Source organism: Thunnus maccoyii, chromosome 18, assembly GCF_910596095.1.
Source record: "Thunnus maccoyii chromosome 18, fThuMac1.1, whole genome shotgun sequence".
In the NCBI taxonomy this organism is placed as follows: domain Eukaryota; kingdom Metazoa; phylum Chordata; class Actinopteri; order Scombriformes; family Scombridae; genus Thunnus; species Thunnus maccoyii.
Window position 1 is genome coordinate 18,777,271 of NC_056550.1, and position 26,027 is coordinate 18,803,297.

General features: G+C 41.5%; 1 protein-coding gene across 2 annotated transcripts; it reads left to right on the plus strand.

Annotated features, from left to right (window-relative positions):
* Positions 1-1,810: 1,810 nt before the first annotated feature.
* On the plus strand, positions 1,811-25,888 carry camsap3 (calmodulin regulated spectrin-associated protein family, member 3). 2 transcript variants are annotated; one of them, XM_042391815.1, is made up of 17 exons: positions 1,811-2,290; positions 8,553-8,815; positions 16,264-16,404; positions 16,675-16,761; positions 18,008-18,146; positions 18,253-18,392; positions 18,505-18,589; positions 18,696-18,738; positions 18,836-18,891; positions 19,126-19,198; positions 19,284-21,417; positions 21,517-21,641; positions 21,891-22,183; positions 22,303-22,396; positions 22,976-23,094; positions 23,191-23,309; positions 23,440-25,888. In XM_042391815.1, the coding sequence occupies exons 1-17, from the start codon at positions 2,164-2,166 to the stop codon at positions 23,737-23,739; spliced, it is 4,338 nt and encodes a 1,445-aa protein (XP_042247749.1). In that variant the 5' UTR covers positions 1,811-2,163; the 3' UTR covers positions 23,740-25,888. The 2 variants fall into 2 exon arrangements, with proteins under 2 accessions (XP_042247749.1, XP_042247750.1); XM_042391816.1 differs by having other exon boundaries at positions 19,162-19,198.
* Positions 25,889-26,027: the final 139 nt, after the last annotated feature.

Sequence of the window (26,027 nt, forward strand, 5' to 3'; positions counted from 1 at the left end):
ATAATACTGTATGATCAACATATGCCTTACTTTTATCATGCTATTGAAAAGAAATTAATGCTGCTCTTCATCTTGTACTTGAATTCACTACCTACCAGTATGATTTGTGACATCACAACTAATTCAGAAGCTGATCATGGTCCAGTATGCAATTTACACAAGTGACGTGGAAACGTGGAGCCTCTAGTGAACATGCAGTAAGAATGGACTTTTCAGTGGAGTGGGAGACATCATCTTGCATCCAGCAGTTCAACTTTTGAAATGAAAAATAATTGCATATTCATGGATTGATTGTTTGTTTCACCAAAGGAGAAAGAGTAGATGCAATTTTAAATTTGTGGAAAAAACACAAATCATTAGATAGTATGGAGTATTTTATGTCTTAAAACATGTCTGGAGGGGCTCTTTAACGTAGTTACTAAAACAAGCATTCTCAGGGTGTCACCTCCATGTCTACCATCTCAACAATAAATAAAATTCTGAACTTTTGTCTTCCAGCTGCAAAAGGTTAGTGGTCAGCATCAGCTACAGAGCAGCACCTCTGGATCTGATCAGAGTTTGAACAGGTCACTGCATCAGGTCTGATGTTTTATGCTGTTGAACCAGGGTCATCAACCTGACAAAGTCTGTAACCAAGAAGGTAAATCCTAATTTTCATAGCCCATCACACTTCGAGAAACTATAATGAGAGATTGTGTTTTTTAAATGTATTATCCATCTATGTGTTTTAACAGCCATTAATGTTCATTACCAATATCATGACATTACAGACAATGCGGATAAGTCAGCATCAGTTGCTGAAAGAAACTTAGACTAAGTATACTTGTATACAATTGAGGTAATTGTTATTTACTTGAGTGTTTCAATTTATGCTGCTTTATACTTTTACGCCTTCATTCCATAGGAAAATATTGTACTTTTTACTTCACTACGTTTATCTGACAGCTGTAGTCACTAGTTATTTGTATTTTACACACAAAACATAAAATCAACTTATAAAGTATAGTGCATTATTACACAGTAGATTAAAGGCCCAGCATACCCCATACAAGTGTTTACAGTTTTTTTTGGCTGATAAAAACCTGCTCAGGTTGGAGTTGTGCAAAGCTATGCTGCGATTTACATGAGATCACCAAACTATAATGAGTATGATAAAGGTGTAACCTGTCCTGCAACAAACAAACAAAGGAGTGATATCAATCGAGCCAAGTTTGAGCATGCCAACCCATTCCTGAGGAGATGTCTTATCAAGATGAATCAACGAAAATATATATGTAGGGGTGGACCATGCTATGCAGGTTGAACCACCCAAATAATAAAATTGTATTGATTAGTTTAACCTTAACCAGCTGTTACAATGTGGCTTAAATTTTCACTTATAATAATGACCAATTGTAATATATTCAACACTAACAGTTTGAAGAGGGCAACTTTAGGTTACTTTAGCTCAAGTAAAATCGAACTTGTAATGGAGTATTTTTACATCATGGCATTGCTACTTTTACTTGGGGCCCTAATAAAATGATCTAAGTGCTTCCTCCTCTGGTCAGCATTTATGTATAAAATACATACATACAATACATGTATAAAATTGTTGTCACTGCAAATATTCCTATTATAAGAGCGCTTGTCGATACTTTCCCAGTCAAAACGTGCCCCTCCAGTAGAGGCACCTGTAGCAAGGTACACCTCATCTCTACCTGCTGTGTGCATTCACACAGGCAGGTCCCGCCCCTCATCGCCCAAGCTCAATTCCTATTGGATGACGGCATGAGTGAGTGATGCCAGTGAGGAGCACCTGGTAGTCAATCGGCCAGGCTCTCAGTGGAGCTGCGTACTACACAGCAATGCGGACGAAGAAGGGTAAAAACGAGGGGAATAGTCCGGTTTGCTGTAGTATCCCGGCGGGTCGGGGCATCGTTTGGTCGTAAGGCGTAATTCGAGAGGGATTTCGTCTCCATAACTGCAGAGAAAAGGACATTATCTGGCTTGGAAGCAGCTCCGGGGCGGATATTTTCCCGACAAAACCCTTACCCACATCCGTATTCCCAGCCCTGGTCGTGTGGGATAGTCCACTGAAAGAATGATTGCTTGAATAATTTATACTTGTCTTGTAGCCTCTTTTTTTTGCCAGCACCGCTTCATATTTTTTACTGACTCGACATGGTGGACTCCGTGAGGAAGACTTTTGTGGTCCCCGACATAAAGCCATTGGATTTGTATGACTGTACTAGAGCAAAAATATGCGCAAGTGTCGGATGGCTATTGGCAAAGTCCTACGGCAATGCAGGTAGGTTTTTAGTTTTGGCTGCAGGCCTGGTGAGTTATAGAAATACTCAGAGAGGTCGTTTGAAGACCACCATCCTTTTGTTTTCCAGCAATATGTTTATATTCTGTTCGGCGGTGCAGCGGAAAGCATATGCATGTAGGTGAACTGCAGTGTGTGTAACGCTCAGCGATTTTCAGCACAAAGAGCAGCATATGAAAGGGAGACCATGCACTGTATGCATTTTTTTGAGTCTGACACATGTCATTTGTTCTCAGTCAATGGGTGGTCACATTTTATAGGTGTGTGTATGTGTGTGTGTCAGAGAAACGGGCCTCCTCCCTAGGCCTTATCACGCTAACCCATTTTGTCGTATTTGTAGCCGCCAGGCTTCAGTCAGAAATTGCAGACTGCTGGGTATGTTTTTAATCCTGTTGACATGGCACATGGGGCGTAGATAATTTTCAGTACCATTCTTCACTCTCAGGGATGACAGCCCCTACAGTAGCCAATTTGAACAGTAGTTTCCTCTGCAGTTCATAATTCATTCTGCACTAATGTAAAGTGAATACAGACTGTTATACTATCACAATTTATCAAGGTTTTTTTTCCCCAGTATCCTTGGTCATCAAACCTCAAAGGCGTCTCTGAGAAACACCCAGCCTCTATGTAGCAAAAACACACCCACCTAAAGAAAATAATTTTCTTGCATAGAGCATACGTATCATAAGACATTGTCTTGCCTTAGGTTTCATGAGCCAAGTCTTAAAAACAGCGTCAGCTTTGACCCTGAGGTGATAACAAGTCTCTCTGTTTTAGAGTCCAATCTGGGAAAGATTAGATTTCACAAGGAAGACACTGAAACAGTCCTGTTTCAGAGAGGCTTGATGACATCCCCCCTTTAATTTAATTTCTACTGTATTTTACCACCAGTCTAATGATAGGGCAGCTGTTTTCAAGTAATCTTGGGTACATTTACTTAAGCAACTCAGACAAAAAAATAAAATAAGTACACACATCTCAGGAAGTTCACATTCCTGAGATGTGCATGTAAATACAAAACTCAGTTGAAGGTTAATGTTCAAGGTTTTAATCAGACTTCCCTCAGTTTGGGCTGGAAAGGGTGCGAGGTGAACTCTGTTTTACTTTAACAACATGACTTGCGTGTTACACAATCCCAGGCAGGCCCTGGGTCCACCACTCCAGGCTGCTGCAGCCTCTGTGTGCTCCTCAACCACGCCCTCTGGTCAAAGTCACTCTGCTTGCCAAGCTACAGGAATATGAGTACTGCATTTATGTGTAGCTTTTGTCTTAATCAACCTAATGGCCTCACTGAGACGGCCTGATGTTTTTTTGCAAAGTCAAGATGACATCATCAAGTCCCTTTCGAGAAAGCTGTGTAAAACAACAGCAGGAACCAGACCGGGTCATCTGGTTCTCAGCTCTTCCAGGTCAATTAACCTAATAGATGACATTTTTAATCTCTGAGTTTTTGCAATACAAAAGGGACTTTCACATCAACTACATCTCAAGTCTTTATTTAGATGGGGGACCGTTAAGAGCTGGAAAGTAGCTTTTAATGGGAGTTGGCAAGGGCCTAATAATGTTAAAACACTGCCTAACCATACCAGTTTGAAACACAGCACTTAAACCTTGTCAAATTCTCTGAAGGCCAAAAAAAAGAGCTGCAGCACTTACTTTTCCTGTCTCCTTCAGACAAGGAAGCACGCAGCCATCCGTATGAGAGGGAGGCAATAATGCCACAACTCTGTGCTCTAGCAATTGACAGCACACAATGCGGGTGTTCCCGATAGACACTGTTTTATCTGCCCAGTAACATTAAATTTGGAGTTTTCATAATAATACTATTAGGAGCCACCAAAAAATCTCATTATTACATTTTATACTGGAATGAGTAAGAGTCAATGCTGGATTATATATGTTGGATTACAAAATGTACATTTTAAACTCTATGTGGCTATTTTTTGATGCACAATATATAGGCCTGTATATCTTTTATTAGGCTATATGTATTTTTAAGTGTTGCATGGTAGATATTTGACAGACAGTGTCTTCTTATCATTTGCCTTGATTTATAATTTATCTAGAATGTTTTTAATCAAAGTGAAGGAAAAGTGGTCAGGCGGGGATGTAATTTATGATCTACCCTTGAAGTTGCTGTCACATATGATGTATCATTTGAGGGTGACTCAAACAAGTTCTTGCCTTTTCATTGGAATGAGACCAGAAACTCTTGATTCACCAGTTTGAAGGCAGGGGAGAAACTTACTCATATTAACTGACACAGTCATAGGGATGATATATGAGTAGTCTGTTTTTCAGTTTTCCTTTTGAGTACTTACTACTTATGTAATTTGTGCTAGTTTGTAAACCATATGTAAACAACTTAATTAGCACTTACAAAACAGCATATAGCCCAGCTTATCCAGTCCCAGTTTTGGTCGTCAGTCTCTTTGGTATCCTGATATGATTTGTTTTTGTATTAGTGTAACCATGCCACCTTTGTACCCGCATGTTTCAAAACCTGTCTTTCTTTTGCATGTGAGCTCCACCTAGCTATAAAGCTGCTCGGATAATACTGAAATCCTATTGGAATGATTACTCATCATCTCCTAGTCATTGTAAACAGGGGACAAGGACCTGAGGAGGATGTTAGCTTGCTATTAGTGTTTACTCAAGAGGTAGGAGGAAGTCCTATCATATGCTAAATGAAACTCTTCCAGACTGGAATAAACTCCTTCCTACAGTTGTTGAGTTGTACAGTGTTTTTCAAGATAATAAGATACTTTTGTCTGTATTCAATTGCCACACTACACAGAGAGGTCAAAGGTCAAAGTAAGCTACAGAACAGTGCACAAAGATCTGGTTTTGAGGTGGTGTGTAACTTGAGGACACATTTTCAAGGTGGGTACCTGCCAAGATGAATGCTTCCTGCATATTTCGTCACCCTGTCATCCAACCTTGTCCTGTTAGTCTCTCAAGCACCCGTAATGTAATCACACTCCCTGTCTATAGGATGTGCTCCTGTGCCCACTGGCCCTTTAATGCAATTTAAGGCTACTGTGCTGATGTCATACTAGTGCGCTGTCTGTAGTGATGTGTTACAGGATACACAGGGCTGTTAGGGATGTCATATTAATGGTGAGTGAACCTTGTGAATGTATTGGGTCACTCATTGTGTAGTGCTTGAAGTGTACTTTTTCCTGAGCATGATCTGTCAGGGGTCGGTGCATTGATCAAATACATGAGCATTATTAAGGGCGTGCATGTGTATCTCTTAGTTTCAATGCTAACTATAGTTAAATAGTTAGTGCAGTTGAAGTTCTTGTTGTTGTTTTTTTTTTTTCGATTTGAGATATTTATTCCAGCTGGAGGATAATATATGCATCATCTGATAAATGTATCATCCCTTATAGTTGCAAATGTCTTAAAAATGTAAACAGGTCTAATGACTCTTGCAGTATTGTTTAAGAAGTTGCATTTTAACATTTGTGTTGGCATTAGCATATCACTCAGAACTAGTGGTCACATGGGTAGGGTAGGGTGTTAACACAGCCTTTCTTACCACTGCTGGATTTTGGGGCAACAAAACAGTACCTGCTTTGTTCTAAAAATGAGAGCAGATAATCATCTGTGTTTGAACTTTTGCACCACATGATGAAAATGTTTATAGCTCAGTTTTCCACAGAGGGTTTTTAAGGTTCAACCAACAGCCTTATCAAAACACACATAATGTGCAGTTATTCATTTTTATAATATTTTCCAGAAATGGGATTGTAATAAAATATTGTCACCAAACAGGATTTTTGATTTGGCAGGTATGCACAGATGCTTCACATAGGCTAAACATCACTTAGGATGGAAATTGAGATAACTAATCTTGTTATTTGAACTTCCTGCGTGTACGTTGCACACTTCTGCATATCTGAGCTCTTTCAAATTATTTATTCCTTGCCAGGGTACCTGAAGAGTTCCAGTAAGCAGCTTGAGAGTTTAGATTGTCAAATCCAGCAGGTTTTGCAGACTGCTGTGCCATGTTATTAATAGAGAGAGGTACTTAATGTTCACTGTTACTGTGACAACCTTCTTGAAACAATCCAATGCTGATTGTTCCACTTAAATGTAAGGGTCATGTCTAACCTTTTTCTCCCAAAGGAGCCAGCTTGGTTTAAACTGTGGAAGATTTGAACCAATCTTTGTTTGGATGTGTTTGTGTTGCTTTGTGTCTGTTGATTACTGTCAGACACGTGTGGTAATGTCTGTGACATGACCAGCAGGCTAGCTCAATCAGTCAATGAGGTAGAAGGACACATGGCTCCTGTTATCAGCAGGCTATCAAGCAATGCAGGTCAGTACAGATAGGAGCCCGACACAGCTGAACCGACCACAGGCAAGCTGCAACAGGGTCAGGGTCAGCTACCTCACAGAGCTCTTTGAGGGGGGTACGGGTTAAGTTGGTCAAAATCTCTTCTGTAAATGACAAATGCTTGCTTGAAACACTCACTTAAAGTGTGATCTCACTGCTCACCCACTATGATAATGTGGTTATGTGTTAATAAACTTTGCATACATTTGATATGTACCTTCTGACCAAAACCAGTAGATATGGCCTGACCCTCATGGCCTGTGAAATTTATTCAAACACACCGAAGCTTGTGTTTTTAAGCTGAATACTTCAATGGATGTCTATTGATGTCAACATTATGGAGGTATCGCATTCCTTTTTGCTTGGGCTTAGTTATGCCTGTGGCTGCCAGCTTGTTATTTGTTACTTCTTTTTACATAAGGTGTGTGCCTGTTGAAGGATTTTGCCCATGTTTTGCTGTGCAGGTGCATTGTTTTGGAAAATGATTTATGGATTTGCAACCTAACATTTGTACCTAGCTTGTTTCTGTGATATATGGGACACACAATGTCATCATTCATGGCCAGACTGTCTCTTAGGGAAATTATGCTAATGTCTATCTTTCTCATCTCACTGAGTTGTGACATTTGCATCCTGCTTTGCCTTCTGGGGAAGTTTTCTTTTTCTTTACATGTCATCATGGGAAGACTTTTTATTTTATTTTACATGTACAGTAGTATGTAACTACATAGAAGATGTGAATTTGATTGGTGTGTCACAGTGTTTACAGCAGTAAAGTGGACATTGTAGTTTTGGCACACAGGAGCATATTCACGACTAACAGGACCATGTGGCGTGACTCTCACAATATTGTTTGACAACTATAGTCCTCATGGAGTGAGAGTGAGAGACGGAGAACAGGGCATTGTCTGACCTCTAAAGCTGGGCGTTTTGTTGTCTGATGTCAGTGGATCCATTACATGACTTTATAATGACACAACAACATAGTGACACCTCCCTTGTAATAACCCCCTTTGTTTCTCTGTTAGGCACAATCATAGGCACTCAAACACAACATACATCACTTTTAGTTTAGACATTCTCTTTTCAGGTAGACTGCTGGTATTTCAGCTCGTCAACTTTTTTTCCCTGAAGGCCCTTTTAAAACAGTGAGGTGCTTATTCCAGTATGTTTGTACAGAGACACAGTCTATTGAGTTTGCTGCTCTGTTGGTCTAGACGTGGAGAAACCAGTTTCTCAGAGGGTGTGTCAAGTGTGTGTTTTTGGGACAATGTTTGCTGTGATCGTAATTACAGAAAGACCAGTCCGAACAGATTATTTAGCTATCTTCAGCTAGCCACTAAGAGTGCTACATATTGCTTTGCTACACTTTCTCTGAGTTGGAACAGAATCAGAGAAACAGAGTTTTCTCATTTGCTTTTGATAGTTTGGACGCTGTAAGTTTAGATTCTTTGATTACTGCTACTGCATCATCTCTGTGAAGATCTGAAAGAGCAATTTTCTCAAAGGCTTTACTGACATGATCCAGAGGTTTAAAAAGAAGGAAGAAACAAGTGGCAGAGCATCTTGTAATCTCCAGATGCCAACCTCTGAGCTCATCATGCCCCACTGACCTTGATACTTGCTCTGCTTTACTCACTCTAGGGTATACACCAGTTGTATTAATCTGCTACCGAACCTGGCAGAAAGCAGGTTTCAGTGCTAGCAACAACAGAACAGCTCATGATGATCTTTTGAAAGAACTTTCTCTTATTTCCAGGGCATTCAGAATGTCTTCCTATCTATACATTACCCTGGACATACTGTTTGTTCATTTTGCACCCAGCTATATAGTAGCACCACTGTTCCAGGACCTTATCTAACTGTGTTTGTATGTTTTGACTCTTTTTTTTTTTTTAGAGAATGTCCCTGTGGAGCTGCGTGACCCCTTCTACTGTGACCAGTATGAACAGGAGCACCTTAAACCACCAGTCACGCGCCTCCTGCAGTCCTCAGAGCTTTACTGCCGCACCTACACCCTATTAATGGGGGGCAGCGGAGTCGAGGCACAGCCCAAAGACAACGTTGCCCTGCTGCAGCTTCTTGCTGAAAGAGGCATAGTCTCCAAAGACAAGGACACACCAGTGACTGATACAGACCTCCGACATAAGCCCATCAAAATGGTAAAGTTATTGTGTTTATATAGAAACAGTTTTTAATGGTTATGGGAACAGTAAACACATAACTGATGACACCACACCTGTCTGCTAGACCATTTTGTGGCCAGTGGCCCACATGAATTGATCCAAGGAGAAGTCATAACTGTTGCTGGGCTAGAAATGACTTCATGTTTGACAATCACTATATGGAGTGAATGTCTCCTCCTGCAGAAGCAGAGACTCCGCTATTCAGGCAGAAGGGGTCGAGTGGGCTCGGCTGTCGATATAGGGGCTTGTTTATGCTTTGATTCAAGGGATTAAAGGATATCAAAAAGACCCCCACTCATCCAACACCACCCCCCACCCCTCTATACTGCCCCCAGCTGATCCCAGAGAATGAGTGGATCCAGCTGCTAGGACTAGGACAGTCATTGTGACACAAGGGACAACTACTTTAATTCCAGGGTGTGAGAGGGAGGGAGAGGCTGGATACAATAGATGCTCCAGATCAGTAGCAGGACAATGGTTAAACAGTTCTTGTGAAACTTAAGATACTGTGTTGAGAGAATACTCTGGGCTGGCTCAGTGAGTTAAATCAAGAGAAACTGGTTTGTCCTCTTAGCCCTTGACTCTCTCTCTCACTCTCTCACTCTCTCTCTCTCTATGCCTCTCTCTCTATGTCTCTCTCTCTATGTCTCTCTGTCTCTCTTCAGCACACACATAATGTAGTCTGTATAGTTTTTCAGCCTGAAAACCTACAGATGATTGTTTGTTTCCAAATGAGGAATCACAATAGTCTGCAAGTAAAGAGGTGATTTTAGGTCTGATGGAACATCTACTGCTCCTCTGTTTCAGCTGGCACAACAACAATTTGCTGTAATTGAATTTTAAAGTACCTAATGCCTCCCTTTATACAGACTATTGTCTTCTTTACAAAATGACATACAAACTGCATTACAACTGCATACAAGTGGTTCATGCAGGCTTTGTGTTTTTAAGCTAAGTAGAGCGTCTCCAGGGATCTTTTAGAGATGGTGTTGTTGTTGTTAGTTGAAAGCTGTTTGCTCCAGTGCTGCTGTCTACTGGCCACTGCAGCAGGTGCAGCACTGCTAGTGCTATAGTGATGATGAGCTTAATTGTATGCTTGAAAAGATATGCATGCATCTGTGACATTTTCTAAGTCAAATAGCATAGGCTAGATGTTGTGTGACCATTCACAGTAGAGTTGATTGATGTGAGATTTTAGATCTTTTGTTAATGTATGGTATTATTTATATTTCTAATATGACACAATAATGTAAATACTGAGGAGGTTTTACTTTGGAATTTGGATTTGGACAGATTGTTGTTGTTGTTTTTTGTACGGATTTAAATGAAGGATATAACACAGGACAGAAAGTTGGTAAAGACAGAATGGAGAGGGTTCCTTTTAATCATGATTTTTTTTAAAATTGTTATTGCTTTATTACTGTTATTATTGCCTGGTGTTATTGCCTAATTCTGTACTACTTCTGTCTCCACAAGTAATATGCAGTACTCTAACAATGTAGGTATCCGTGTCTATTTCAATATTAGTACTGCCATCTATTTTGGTACTTTAAGTGCCACTACATCACTCCTGGTGTGTTGATTCAGTATAGTACTCAGTATAGTACCAGAGGTCTGCAGTAGGACTTCTGACAATTACCACCTGCACAGACAGATCTTACACCACAAGGCACCAATGAGACATTCAGTGGCAAAAATATTTAAGAACACAAGCAAAAAGGGTTAAAGTTGTATTCATAGGGATAATGACCACAATTTCATCATCATCAGCACTACAGCACCAGAAAAAACGGCCTAATGACACAGTAGGTCTCTATTATGCATGGTGCTGCTGTCACTTGTGTGTGCATAAATTTGTCAGCTTGCGTGCATCTCATCTCTGTGTGATGATTCTCAGCTATAAATCCTGATCACTAAACTCTTATTTTGGCTGTGACTCTTAATTTGGCTGTAATGCTGCATTTGCTGTTCACTGCTTTGGTATATGAGCTGCTTGGTCCCAGGCTGCTCTCTGAGCTTGTCTGCTACTGACTGGCACTGTAGCTACAGTGTGGCAAGCAAGGAAAGTGGGTCATGCTGCAGCAGCATAAAGGATGGAGCATCAATGTGGGTCTTGGCCAGTAAACGGCTTTGGAGCAGCAGCAATCTGCTGCAGCACTGCTGTATATTAATGCTTTACGTATCTATGTCAAACAAGAGGATAACATTAAGTGCATGTACATAAAAGTATGTAGAGTTGTGCTTGTTGCTGACAGGTAAACATGACTGTCAGGTAAACTGCTAAGTGACTTTCTGCTTTGTTATTGATACCTCACACATTTTACATCACTGCTGATCATTGTGGCATTGTCTGGCTCATGTAAAAAAGCAAGGATGTAGGTTTATCCTAGCCCATAAATATTCTGGTACTGGCTTGGGATGTTGCACCAGTGCCAGTACGGAGCACCAGTGACTTCCTGTCTATAAAACTACACACTTGGTGCTATGGACAAAGTAGGGCAAAAACAGACACACCGTTGCTCACTTAAAACATACAAAACTGTACCACAGTAATCATTCTCTTCATTAAATTGTAAGATGAAGCTACAGAATGAAGAGCTATTTGTTGTTTGTTCCTGTCTCTTGACCTTGAAATTCCTTAGTTAGTAGTGAGATTCAAAAATATTTAAGAGTAAAATGGATGGCATGTGTTGTGTGATCTAGAAGTGAAAAGGGATTCCCATTTTTGTCTGTTTGCCATATATTCATCTTGTTTTTTGTGTGTTTATATAAATGCTTTAGCTGTAGTAAATTAATTTAACTGGAAACAGGAAGGTCTGAAAGTCTAACTTTAGAATTTATGTGAAATTTGCTATTCTGGATCTAGATTATATTAAGTTGTGGTGTCTTGTAAACCCGTACAGGCTGGACATATTTGTATACATGGTATAGGGACAAGTTTGACATATGTTTGGTGAGTATTGATGGTTTTTCCCTGTTTTGATCCTATGACAAGGTGTGCAGTTTTTAAAACACCAAGTCAGTGGCAACTCTCCTGCAACCCAAGCTCCTGAAAGGAGAGCGTTGTAGACTGGAAGTCCTTAGACCTCGTTCTAGTGGGGCTAAGCAATGGAGGCTCCAGCTGCCTCTGTCTGCTACTTGCACTGTGTGTGTGTGTGTGTGTGTGTGTGTGTCCTCTACCGGTAACTGTCCTTCTAGTGGTGGCCCAGCCCCCATAACTCCTCAGATTGAGGATAAAGATCTGTGAAGATTAGAGATAATCTGCCATGCAGACTGAACGTCATCGTCCATGATTGGTTGACACGCCAGAGATGACCACTGACTCACCATGCACCTACCCACCAACATCAGACTGATTTGTTACATTTATTGCTGGCTGAGACAGTAATATATGACCATAATTATCCATTTCAAACATACATATGTGATATTGATTGCACTAGAGATGAGGTTAAGCATTTGTTCCCACAGTGACAAAGTAAGTCATATAGCCATAATGCAGCTAACCCTCCCCGAGCCCCTGTTGGTTTTGGATTGGCACTGAAACTTAAATCATACTGCTGTGTTGGCAGGTTTCTGGTCAAGTGAGCATCAGTCAGGAGCTTAGTTGAAAATAGAAGTGGCAGACTATCAGAAACGCTAACCATCATCTTACACCATTTGTTCTGCTTCAGGCCTTCGCTGATGGGAAACTAATGTGGGCTAATAATTAAACTTATCTCCCACATGTTAAACAGGTTCTGTGTATAAAAAAAAATAATAATAAATTATATATATATATGTATGTATGTATGTATGTATGTATGTATATATATAATGTGTAGTTTATATACGCTCACCGAGCACTTCGTTTGGAACACCTGTGCAATCTTATGCAATTCATTACAACAGCTTTGCCATAAATTGTAACAAAGCTTATACATCTTCAGTTTTTGTTGACAATTCTACTTTGTTTATTATTGAGGTTGTAGTGGGTGGTGGTGGTTTACTGGAGTGCAATACATTGAAAAGTGTTCCTAATATTTTGTCTACCTCATTAACATACATGAAGGGGGCAAAATATTACAAACACTTTTCAATATAATGCATCACAGTACCACGACCTCAATAATAAACAAAGTAGAATTATCACCATCCTGACAGTGTCAACAAAAACTGAAAATGAATAAACTTTGTAAAAGTCGAATTTATGGCAGAGCTGTTGTATTGGATTGCATTTGATTGCACGTGTTCCTAATAAAGTGCTCGATGAGCGTACATATCAGTGTTCATATAGCTATGTCCTTTAAGAGAGCCTTCTGCCCGAAATCCCCTGCTGGGCCCCAGACCTGCTTGATCCCTGTTTGTCTCCCCCACAGTCGGCAGTAAGCAGGGTAGGGGGATGGGGTTAAGTCATATTTCAGACATAATCAGATTTTTTCCCACATCATAATCTCACTTAATGATCCACAAAATGCCTTAGCATTCTTTGTTTAGCTCTGTTGTTGACACAAGTATGCAAGCAGATTTGCCAAATAGAGCTTCATGTCGATGGGGTTAATTGATGAGGTATTAATTTTTCCTCTCTATGTCACATCGGTTTGAGGGATGCTAACTGTTTGGGTGAATGTTTCAGAGTGGAGAGCCGGTGCTAAGCCAGGAGCACAGAGCAGTGCTGCGGTCAGGCTTGTGTTGAGATGCATTGTGGGTCAGCTGGTTGGTTGTTATGGTGATCTGGCAGGCTCTTTGCTGTGTGCTCTAGAGTTGCTCCTCTCTCCCCTCTCATTAGGGAGACTTGTGATTTAGCTTAGCGAGCTCTCCTGGGTCGGCAACGGGAAATCCACCAGCAACCCCCCCCTTCCTCTCCTTTCATTCTCCACTTTTTGTCATGAATTACCCTCTACTCTCTCCTCTGAATAATTACTGTACAGCATGACAACAGGGTTGGCCACTCTCACTGAACGTCTGTCATTCTCTTTTGTTCATTTCCTCTTTTTCCCTCCGTCATCCTGTCTTCTTTCACACTGTGACCATAGCTGCATCCTATGATTACACTTTGTGGGTAAATGTAAAAATACGTTCCCACCTTAAATCACTTTGTTTTGAGACAGTGTTTGAAATACATCTACCGACAGAATTTAGCTCAGCATCAGCCTGTGTTGCAGGGCTGGGCAATATGTTTTATTTTAATCAGGCAGTCTAATTGAGATCAAGATCTCTTTTTCAAAGTGACCTCAGAAGAAATGGATTCAAATCAACATCACAACTTAGTTTTTTTTCAATATTGTTATATCACAATATGACAAATGTATGTAGAATCACATATAAAATATGTGATTGTATATGATGAGAATACGATGTGAAAATATGATGATGTTGTGCCTAGTTTAAAATTTAAAAAATGCTCAGGATCATTATTTTAGACTACAGTGTTTTGTAAAATGATAATGCGATAATATGTTAATATAATCACAGTATGAAAGTAGATATGCTATTTAATTGAATTTGCGCCAAGTTCATGTTTTGATTATTACTTCCATGTAATAGTGCTCTGAGAGGATTATTTTTCATCAGGTGCCTTGGCCTCAGTCCCTGTGTCACGCCATTTGTCTCATCAGTCTGTATTGCAGACATTTCCCCTGAACGGAAACGTCATTTCTCATAGACATATAAGTAGCAGCCCTACTCTTGGCAACAATGTTAGGAGGGCAGGCCAGCCAGGGCTACACAGCTCCCAGTGACCGACTGCAGCACATCCAGAGAGTTTGTCCCAATGCTATCCGACAAGCCTTTGCTGGCATAGCCCGCCCTGCCCGCCCCAGCACAGGGCCTGCTCAGGTCAGCACTTTACATCAGGGTTGAGTAGGCAGACATGCAGACAGGGCTCATGCACGCAGCTGGACTGCCACCAGCCCCCATCTGGGGCAACGTAAGAGGTTAGAGTAGGAATGTCTGGCCTCTAAAGTTGAATTAGTAAGTAGTAAAAGGGAGCAGGCACTGATTTTCACGGATTAGGCTCAAAACTGAAGATTGGTAGATTGAAGGAATGGCCCCATGACAGGAATGTGTTGTTTGTGACCTGCCCGTCCTCTCTGTTGGCCAAAATGAATTATAACAACAAGATTGTTGCAGTTAGTCAGTAGTTAAGAGTACTTTTGTTGGATTGCAGGTAAAAGTGATACATATAGAGGAGACAAAGACAGAATGATCATACATTTACTAGGTAAGGAGGAAGAGTTGTTTATAGAACAACCCCACAGGCTAATCATTTCCTTTTCCAGTCTCTTTTTTTTTTTCTTCTAAGTTGTTTTTTAGCCCTGCAGTACTGACTTTGTTAATGAGTATGACCGAGTATAGGCGGATAAAACCTGAAAGTACTTTATTTGGCTGCTATTATAATGATCTTAAGAATTTCAAAAAGAAACAAAACCGGATGGAAAACTGGACAAAGGACAGAAGTGCTTGATTCTTTGTGAAAAAAACAAAATCAAATGCACTCGTATTTGTTTGAATATCTGAATCATTCACAGAAATATGGAGGTTAGACATATAAAGGACTCTTAGTTTCAGCCCCATGGCACGAATGGAGCACAACTTCTAATGAGCTAACAGGTTTATAGAGTTAAGGCGCTCTCTCTGACTGAGCTGATAATGTTGGTGGTGCATTTTAATGGGCTCTGGCCGTTAGAAAGGCCTCTGTAATGGGGTCTCAAGTATGAGGAAATGCTCTTATGCATGTTGGATACAAATGCTTGGGAATGTTAAATATGTGTGATCAAGAGTGTTGGATTGTTATATTTGTATGGGAAAAAAACAATATTTGAAGTAGGTTTTATATCCATTATGTTATCTGAGAAAGACACATCCGTACACCAAAACTGCAGAAAAGATGCAGAACACCTGTTTCTTCCAGAGAATGCTGTTTTTGTTGTGCTCCCTGGAGATCTAGTTACATTCCCTCATTTATCCTGCAGTCTGGTGCACATGAGTCATAAAGGAATATTTCACTGTGCAAAAGGGAAGTACACTGAAGAGAAGGCAAATAAAGGGAAAGCAGCTGAGGAATGACAGTCCTGGGACACAAGTGTTATCATATTACAGGTCCATTGCCTATTTAATGATTTAATGATTGTACAAACAAGAGTCCAAAGTTCACCCATTTCTACTGGTGTGGGTGTTTGCTTGCTGAGAACTGCTGTCAGTGTTTCTGCTGACTCACAGCTGGCTTCTGGTGACCCCTAGAGGATGCTGCTGGTAAATAATGCTTTTACTGCAGCAGTGAGTGGTGATCTGTTCTGCAGTAAGCAGTGCCCATTCAGAGCAGTGGAAATGTCAATGTCCAGTATTATTGTGTTAGCTGTAATTGATTGATGCTGTCTGGGCTCTTGCTGTGAATGGTCCCACCTCTGACAGTTCCTCTTTTTTCTTCCATGTGATCGGTGCAGAGTGCTCACCTGGCAGTGATAGATTCTCTGATGGCTGTGGGAGCCATGGAGACAGTGACTGCGGTGAAGACATGTGGTTCTGCTGACCTACTGGGCGGAGCGTCTAGCTGGGAGGATGCTCTGCTTCATTGGGTTAATGGGGTAAGTAGCAAGCCAGAGAGAAACATTGTCTATCAAGCAGACTTTTGTATTATATCCTGTTAGAAATGACTCAGTGTGTTCTGTTCAGATTTTTAGCTTTTGTAGCTCTCTGTTTTAGATGAACCAGTGTCTGTTTAGCTACAAAACAGAATGCTGTAATTCTTTAATCCACTATGTCTTCAAGAGGTGACAACACACATTTATACTTTCAGATCTGTTATCAATGTGTTTTGTTTTTTTAACTATTTTGTCTTCATGGCATGCTCTCAGTTAAACCAGAAGCTGAGGGAACTTACTGAAGGAGCCCATAGTGACACATCTCAGGCCATCACAGAGCCCCAACCTGTTCAGCCCTCTGTGAGTATTGCAGTAAATGTCCAGTGTATTTCTGTTTCGTTCCACATATCATTATATCCAAACACAGATGATAATCTGTCTGGGATTATGCACTAAAAACTAAAAAAGCACATGAAGTTCAGTGTATTAAGCTCATTGTTGTTCTGCTGCACTTGCAAGCCCCTACTCATTCTTACTGTACAAGCACAACAGGTATTTGTTGACACACAATAAAAAAAGAAAAAAGGTGTCATTGCTTTGTCAACAAGGTTGTCCTGTCTTTCCAAGAGCGTACCATCACCACAACCCTTTCTCTTGTTTGTCTAGTTCTTTCACTGTTGGCTTAATATCTCTCCTTGTGCTCCTGTTCTCCATTTCCCTGTCTTTCTCTATTTCCTGTACTTCTTCCTTTCTGACAGTGTCCTACTCGCTGGTACTGGAAACTTGTTCCTGTAAGTTCTCTCCTTTCCTCTGCTCCTTCCCCCTGTCCCTCCATCCTTCCAGTGTCTTCATCAATTTTATCAGCAAATATCTGATGGTCAGGTGTGTTTTTTTTTCCTCCATGCTGGTGTGAGAATGCTAGTGTGCATTACATCTTTATATCCCTGTATTAAATAGCACGTCAGTATCAATGTCATAGGGTGGGGTAGGACAGAGACGCGAAACACATTGACACATGAGTGGTGCATGCATCACAATCTGTACTCAGGCAAGCCTTGAAACTGCCAAGTACAACCTGTTCCTCTGGTCCTCTGTGAGACAGAGGTGTTTGTTTATGTATGTTTATTGTGAGTGGCTATGGGGGTTAACAGAGACAGGCTTCTTGACAGCGTGTCCCTGTTCACAGTGGGCTGTTTGTCTATATACTGTGTTTTAACCTGAAACATTTTATTCATTTTCTGTTACTCTCTCTCTCATATTCTATGCCTCCTGAGACCCTCACTTGTCCCACTTTCTCCTGACAAAACCTTCCTTCTTTCTGCTCTGATTAAATCTCTCCCTTTGCATCTGCCTTTTGTTCACCTGTGCTCTCTCCCAACACATTAGCATGACCTTTATTTGTCCTCCTTCTAACATTCATATTGTAATTCTTTCTTAACGGGTTTTGTTGTGTATCATTGTGCATATAAACTTGTTTGGAAAATCCTGGCTTTGATGGTGGTTTTAGCATTAAATAATATGTCAAATATTTTAATGTCAACATTAACAGCATACCCTTGAGCTTACTCTGCAGTATTTGATTGTCTTTTTTGTTTGTTTGTTTTAGCTCCGCTATAGAAAGGATAAAATTCAGTCCAAACAAAAGCCCATCTTTCCGGCAGTCAATGAAGTCAAAGACCTGTCCAACGGTTGTGCTGTTGCTGCTGTCATACATTATTATTGCCCTGGCCTGCTAAGACTTGAAGGTACCAACCAATATTGTAGCAATGTCCTGTAAGAAGGATACCCACAGGCTTTTAGTACTCAATATGTTTATGTCAGTTTAACACCTTGTTCTCCTGTCTCTGTAAGATGTTTGTATGAAGGAGTCCATGTCTGTAGCTGACAGCTTGTACAACCTGCAGTTCATCCGTGAATTCTGTGACAGCTGTCTGAAGAGTTGCTGTAACTTGGCACTGGAGGACATGCTATACACATCTCAGGAGCTTCAGGTACTGACATTCACACTCCCAATCATTAGTCGACTGATGGGCACATTAACAAAAATACTTACTTACTGTATTGTCTTCTTAATGCCTGATTTATTCTGTGTGATTTGTTTAGCTCAATTTGCTGAGCTTCCTAGCAGAATTGCTTTGCTGGTTTGAAGTACGAAGGCCAGATTTTGTTCAGCCAATAGATACGTTAGGTAAGTGCCACCAATTTTGTGGTTGTGTGTAAATACAATCCCACCAGTAAGAATATGAATTCAATGTTTGTTACAAAGTCTTATTGGTTGTTTTCTTTTTCATTAGATGGATCCACACCTGCGACACCAAGTAGCTTGAGTGGTAACAGGTACAGGACATCTGAATATGATTTTACTTTTGTAGTCTGGCACATTCTTCAGATAAAGCAGTTGTTTGAACTGAAAGATTGTTTCTTTGCTTTACAGTACCTCTCCTTCTATCTTCAAAAAGCCCTTTCTCCCCATCTCCTCCCCTGCGTCAGGTAAGCTGAAGATGGTGTGTTTCTATCATTTCACAATGTGGTTCACCTATTTCCCTCAGTTCTTGTTTGCCTTTTAGTTGTGTATTGTGTTGTATTGCGGTGTGGTTTTGTTATTTTAATGGATACTTGTAAACTTTTTGTTCATACTTTTCCATTTACTGTTGTGGTTGATATGTGCATCCCTGTGTGGTGTGCATGCCTTTTAAATGTCTGTGTGTGTCCCATTGTACTCAGGATCTTTGACTCAGTCTACCTCAATGTCTCATATAGAAGGAGTTGGAAAGACATGGAGCAAGAAACCTCTCAGGTAGGGCCCAAATATTAACTACCATTTAAACAATGTGTATATCTTTGGATATTTTTTGTACTTACGCTCTTTCTTTTCTACTTAGCCGCCCCTTGTCGGCAGTATCCTTCAGCATTCCTTTTGGCCTGGACAGTGATGTGGACATTGTGATGGGCAACCCTGTGATAACCCGCTCTGTGAGCTCAGACCAACTCAACCCAACAGGCCAAAATATGACTCGGGTGCACTATACCCCTCCTGAAGACCTCAGCCATTTGCTTGGCAAACCCTCCGGGCCCAACGGTCCCCAGAGAGCTTCCTGGGCCACCCAGACTCCCAGTATTCCAAGGTTGGCAGAGGAGAATGGCCTTGGGGTGAATGAAACAGGAGAGTTGCCAACCATTGAAGAGGCCCTTCAAATCATCCACAATGAGAGCAAGATGGAGCCACGTTTACACCCTGACGGTGCTCCTGATGGCTTCTACCTCCACTCTCCTGATGATCCTGCTAGTTCTAGACATAACAGCAACTTAGCACCCATCAGCTGCTCTGCCCCACCACGCTCAGGAATGATGTACCGGCCCACAGGAGAGTCCAAGGAGCCCACTCGCACCAGAAACGCTTCTGAATGTTCACGAGATGATGACTCTGTCTTGAGAGATGGCAGTGTGGACTCGGATGCATCAGAAGACATGCCTAAGGCCCAGTCAACTCCAACCACACCTGCTTCTGGTGCGCACTCTGTTAGAGACCATGGTAAAGAGGTGTCTGACAGTGGTGTGAAGATGACCAGCTTTGCTGAACGCAAAAAGAAACAGAATATGGATTCTCCCAAAGCCATTGACCCCTCTGCTCCTCAGATGACCACGTGGGCACAGAAGTCTGAAGAAAGCCCAAGCAAGAGCCCACAACTAAACAATGAAATGTCTGAGCTAGGGGTTCGGCTTGAAGAAAAGCGCAGAGCTATCGAAGCCCAGAAAAAACGCATTGAGGCCATTTTTGCAAAGCACCGGCAAAGACTGGGCAAGAGTGCCTTTCTGCAGTTGAAGAGGGAGCAGCGTGAGGAGGAAGGCGAGGGGGACCGAGCAGATGGCCAGTTCAGCACCTCATCCACAGAAGAAGACCTCTCTCGTTTGACACTAGAAGAAAGGCTAGCTCGAATGGAGGAGGAAGAGCAGCAGGAGCAAGATGAACAGCGCCCCTCTGTGGAGGATGAGGGTAATATCAAAGGAGGACTTAAGCTCAACAAACAGGTCAGTCAACCCAAAGAGAAGGCAGGTACACCAGGAGAGAAGGGCTCTGGGACACCTGGTGAGAAAATGGTAGCTCCACTAGGGGACTATAATAATGCTGTGTCCAAACTGACTGCAGCTCTTAGCTCCCTGCAAAGTGACATGCAGCGACTCACTGAGCAGCAGAACCAACTAATTACGAAGAAAGGTGTAGCTTCCAGCAACAAATCTTGGGTTATTCCAGCCAGCCCTAAAACCTCCACCCCGACTGCTCCTTCTGCACGCCTGTCACGAGAATCCACCAGAGATTTAAATTCAGCCTCGTCCTCTCCGTCTCCATCCCGCAAATTCTCAAACCACACCACTCCTCCAAAATCTCCTTTGGTCCATCGTAGAGCCCAATCTGTGCCCCCTAAAAGCCCCAAACACCACCAACACAGTCGTCCCATGGATGTTAAGGTACCAACCCTGTCAAGGGTTCTCAACCCACCACAAAATGTTGACCGCATTCCCCACCTTCGTCGTGTAAATCCTTGGCAATCCCAGGTCCAGACTTCATCTTCATTCTCCATTGGTGACTCTGATCGTTTTGACGAACTGCGCTCATCTGGACCAACTCCTATCCCCACACCTACACTGACCCCAATACCAACTCCTACCCAAACTCCCCGTCCTGCAGCAGATGACACCCTGTCAGAGGTAGGCTCCAATGACTATCAAAGTATATTTAGCATGGACCTGGAACCAGGGCCCTCGCAAGGTCCTCTGGCTAAGAAGGAAGGGCCTACAGGTGGAGGCTGCAGCTCTGGTGCCCCATCAGAGTGCTCCTTTGAGAGTGATGCTCCTGCAGTGGTGATGAATGGCAAACGCAGTAGCTTGATAGAGATCTCACTGTCCTCTCTGCAAGGAGACGTAGAGGAGGATGACCAAGTAGCTGATGCTTTCTCTGACTCAATGAGTGACAAGACAGAGCCAGAGATGAAAGGAGGGGTTGGTTTCTTTTTCAAGGTAGGTGACTGATTATTATTGTGTGCTATTCTAAAAAAATGTTAGTATTTAGAAAGGTCAATTAAGTCTTGCCTTATTAAAATCTGTCTTTATTATTAGGATGACAAGGAGCGAACGGAGGATGAGATGGCTCAGCGAAGAGCAGCCTTGCTGGAGAAACAACAGAAGAGAGCAGAAGAGATGAAAAGACGCAAACTTGAGCAGGAAAAAGAAAAAGAATCCAAGTGAGACCCTTTTTTAAATTCAATTACCTGCATTTAATGGAGACTTTGAAATTGGATTACTTACTTTAAAACCAGTCAGATTTGTAAAGCTTGTATATTACTGCAGTCAGGTTTTTTTTAAATAACTGATGATGATTTAGATTTATTCATTTATTGCTGATTGTAATTGAATAAAAAAAAAATGTTGCCATTACTTAGCTGATACATCAAGGTTTTCATCACTGCTTTTGCTTTTCTTTATATCTTTAGCAAGCCCCAGTGGATGATCATCGAGGGCTGGGGGAACAAGAGTGAGGACAGACCCCAGACCCCAGGCAGTCCTCCAGCATCACGCACCCCACCAGTAGAGGGGACACCCCAGCGCAGAGGAGACTTCACTAGGCAGGAGTATGAACGCAGACAGCAACTGAAGATCATGGAAGATTTGGACAAGGTGCTGAGACAGAAACCCACCACAGTTCGTGGTGTCAAGAAACAGAGACCCAAGACTGTGTTCAGAGATGACTCAGCCCTCTCTCATAGCCCTGTCAAAGGTTTCATGGGTAAATAGTTCTATTATGTTTCAGACACTGTTTTTTGTCTTTATATGCTCCCTTCATACACACACATGCATTTGTTTTCTCAATTTAATTTCTTTTTCCATATTTCTTCCTCGTACTAGGTACCAGGCTGAACAAGGTGTACTCTCACTCCACCATGAACCTGTCTTCCATGGCTAATGACTCTGGAGGCTTGACTGTCAGGAAGTCTCCCAGGTAACCTGCACAGTGACTTTGGCTGGTATTTTCTTTATAAATGCTTCAATGAATGTTGGAGAGGCACATAATTCTTAAGCTTGAAACAGAGTAATGATTGTTTTAAGTCCCAGAGAAATAAACATTTATTTTACACAATAATTTTAGTCAATCTTCTATAATCAAATAGAGCTGGGCAATATATCATGATAATGTTGATATCACCATATGGTATTAAATTATGTGTGGTGTTACTTAAAGACTTATCTGAGTGATTTAGTAGAGTACAATGAAGAATTAATGTTAATTATTGTTGATCTTTTTTTTTAAATTATTTCTTGTGTTTACATATTTTCTCCCAACACCAAATGCCTTACCCAAAATATTGCCAGAATACTGATGTTAAGGTATTACACATGTGAGTGTGTTTATGTGTAATGTTATACAAACTACATGTTTTCATTGAGTCACTGCTACAACCTGTGGTAGCTGTTATCAGTGTTACCAGGGGCAAAGGTGCATGTAACATACAACATGTACACACAACTTCAGGGTCTATGACTGACTTTCGTCACTAAACTCCTCTTTGCTTCCCTCCAGCCGCTCACACTCCCCCTCCCGGCTAGTGTCACCAGGACGAAGGAGTGCTCAGAATGGAGAGAAGGACTGGGAGAATGGCTCCACTGTTTCCTCCCCTGCCTCAATCCCAGAATACACAGGTCAGTGATATGTTCCAAACTAAGAGTTTAAAAAAACTAATCCAATAAGCATGATTTTGTTGGGTATATGACATTTGGAAATGTTGTGTCTTCCAGGACCAAAGCTGTACAAGGAGCCTAGCTTTAAGTCCAACAAGTTCATCATCCATAATGCTATCACTCGCTGCTGCCTAGCTGGCAAGGTCAATGAACCACAGAAAAACAAGATTGTAGAGGTGAGCCATCCTGCTGTGTCAGAGTCCAACAGATAGTTCCACCCTAACTAGGCTATAAGTGACTGTGATTTCTGTTGTCAGCTGCACTTACCTTGAATTATTTTGTCTTTCTCGTTTCTTTCCTCTTCAGGAAATGGAGAAGAGCACGGCCAACCACTTCCTCATCCTCTTCAGAGATACCAGTTGTCAGTTCAGAGCAGTTTACACCATGAACCCTGAAACTGAGGAGATGGTACGGCTCACAGGCATCGGCCCCCGCATCATCACACCTGAGATGGTTGAGTCCATTTACAAGTACACCTCTGACCGCAAGCAGTTCACTGTCATCCCGTCCAAAACCATGTCCATGAGTGTTGACGCCTTCACCATCCCCGGTCACTTTTGGCAAAAGCGCCCAGGAACTCCCAAGAAGCTTGGCACCCCCAAATAAACAAATAAACATCTCTACTCCAGATGGGTAGAGATGTTGCAATTTCAGGGAACCAACTCCCAGCTTGACTCCTATCGTCTTCTGTTTTGGCCAATGTGGCACTTCAGATTGTTCATTACCAACTTAGACTAGCAGTGGACAGCATGACTGATGAGATTTTTGACCAGCTATCAACCTGGACCATGAGAACAATCCAGTCAACTCTACATACCAAGAGAAAGGGCCAACCACTCTCTCCTTCAACTGACGTAGTTACAATAGTTTCTCTCTTGAGAGCTTCTGATTGGCTCCGCCAGGTCTACCTAGATTGTAAAATGTGATGTGAACTGATTCTGTCGGGATGAAGAATTCTCTTTCCCTTGCACCCTGCCTCCTCCTGCCTTGCCTTACCCTGCCCCTGGAGTCATTTTCACTGACTCTTAGGTAAGAAAAAGAGGGGACAACCACACTGCCTTTGTCCGCACAACAGTATTGTGGGCCAGAGTAGTTCCCACCCCTCTCAATTCTGCTTACTTTTCCTTTGCTGCCTTTTCTTCTTCTTCCAGGGCTCTCTCTCTCCAGTCTGCTGAGACGAGTGGCTCAGCTCTCAGTTCAGATAGGATATCTCAGCTGAAAATTAATTGCAGGTAGCTCTGCTCTCATATGAATGTAGGGCACACTAACCACTCATCCCATTCAGGGGTGTTTTCTCTGGTTTGTCAGGACCAGAAAACACAGTAGTGGGTGGTTCCTCTGTGGGCTGAACTGGTAGTGTCTACTGTGGTTGTCAGTGAACTTGCACACCTAGAAACTGCCTGTGTCCCCACAGTTAGTGCACTCCGCTCAGCTCCAACTCTCCTTCAGCTGTAGACATCTGGATGTTTTTTTATACTATTTTGACATTTTTTTGCTGGACAAATCGCTTCAGCCTTTGAGAGCTAAAAGAAGAATGAAATTCATGTGACTTGTTCCTCTTAACTTGCTTTTTCATTTTCAATATGTGATGAATTGAAATGTTATCTGAGCTTATCTTGAAAAACAGTACTGGAAACATGAAGGAGGGCTTTATCATATTCATCATTACTTGGATACAGCTCTGTGTGAAAAAGATAATCAATGCTGATTTAATATATACTGAATGCTGATTACTTTGATTTTTTGACAATGATTTGTAAAAAGTAAGTTGACCTTTGTAAGCTACGAATAAGCTAGCCTGCTGCTTAAGCATTAGTGAGATGTATGTTTGTGATGAGAACGAGTGAATGAGAATGAATAGAAACTGTCAAACAGCTGAAAAGTACTGAAACCTTTTGTCTAGGGATTAAAAAATCCTTGAAGTCACAAGGAGTCTGTTTCCTATTATATGATTCCCTGTTGTGTGTCCAGACATATACACAGTAGGTTTCTTGATGAAGGATCATTCCGGACTGTAACAGCCCTCACCTACCCCACACAGTCTCTAGACTCCTTTGTGTAAAACTGGGGGAATGTAAATCGCCAAACTGTTTTTTGCCTGTGTGTCCATGCTATTAGGAAAAAACACTTGACCCTGCAGTTGCTAGTGATTAGGTCAATGTTGCCACAAAATCTGTGGGAAATTGGCCCTCTTATCTTCCTTTGCAGTCTTAAGCACTACAGCAGCTGCCACAGTGCAGATGTCTTCTTTCGATTCACTGACTGCCTCCAACAAATGTGTTGATTGAATGAGATTCAAATACAGATGTGAAAAAAATGAGGAGCATTCAGATAAAAAAAATGTTAAGATGATTGATTGAGTGTGTGTGTGTGTGTGTGTGTGTGTGTGTGTGTGGAGGAGTGCATATGGAATTAGTGAATGTTTGTATTTATGTGTTTGTCAAGAGTAGTATGTGGTAGTTGAACACTATATTTTGATTCTGTGCAATTCTCCCCTAGAAATCCCTGTCTCACCCAGAGGTGTATTTATTTGGTTTGCATTAGATTGTGCATTTGATGTTTAGTTTCAGGTTCTACTTATGTCATTTTGGTTAAGGTGGTAAGTCGCTCATTCATTTCATAGAAGTTGTCATAACATTTATGTTTTTCTTTTTCTTCTGTCATCAAATCTGTGCCAGCACATTATGTATGTTCATTTCATAAATTGACTATCCTTGGCAACTGGACCAGACAAATAAAAATCCTTTTTAAATCATTGTCATCTATGGTTTTTTTTCATTCCCATGTTATTTTTTCCCATTTACATTTGGTTTTGTTTTGTTTGTTTGTTTGTTTGTTTTTTGAATTTTGAATGGGTGAAGTTGATATGAGTTCATGCCATTAGCCTGTCAGTG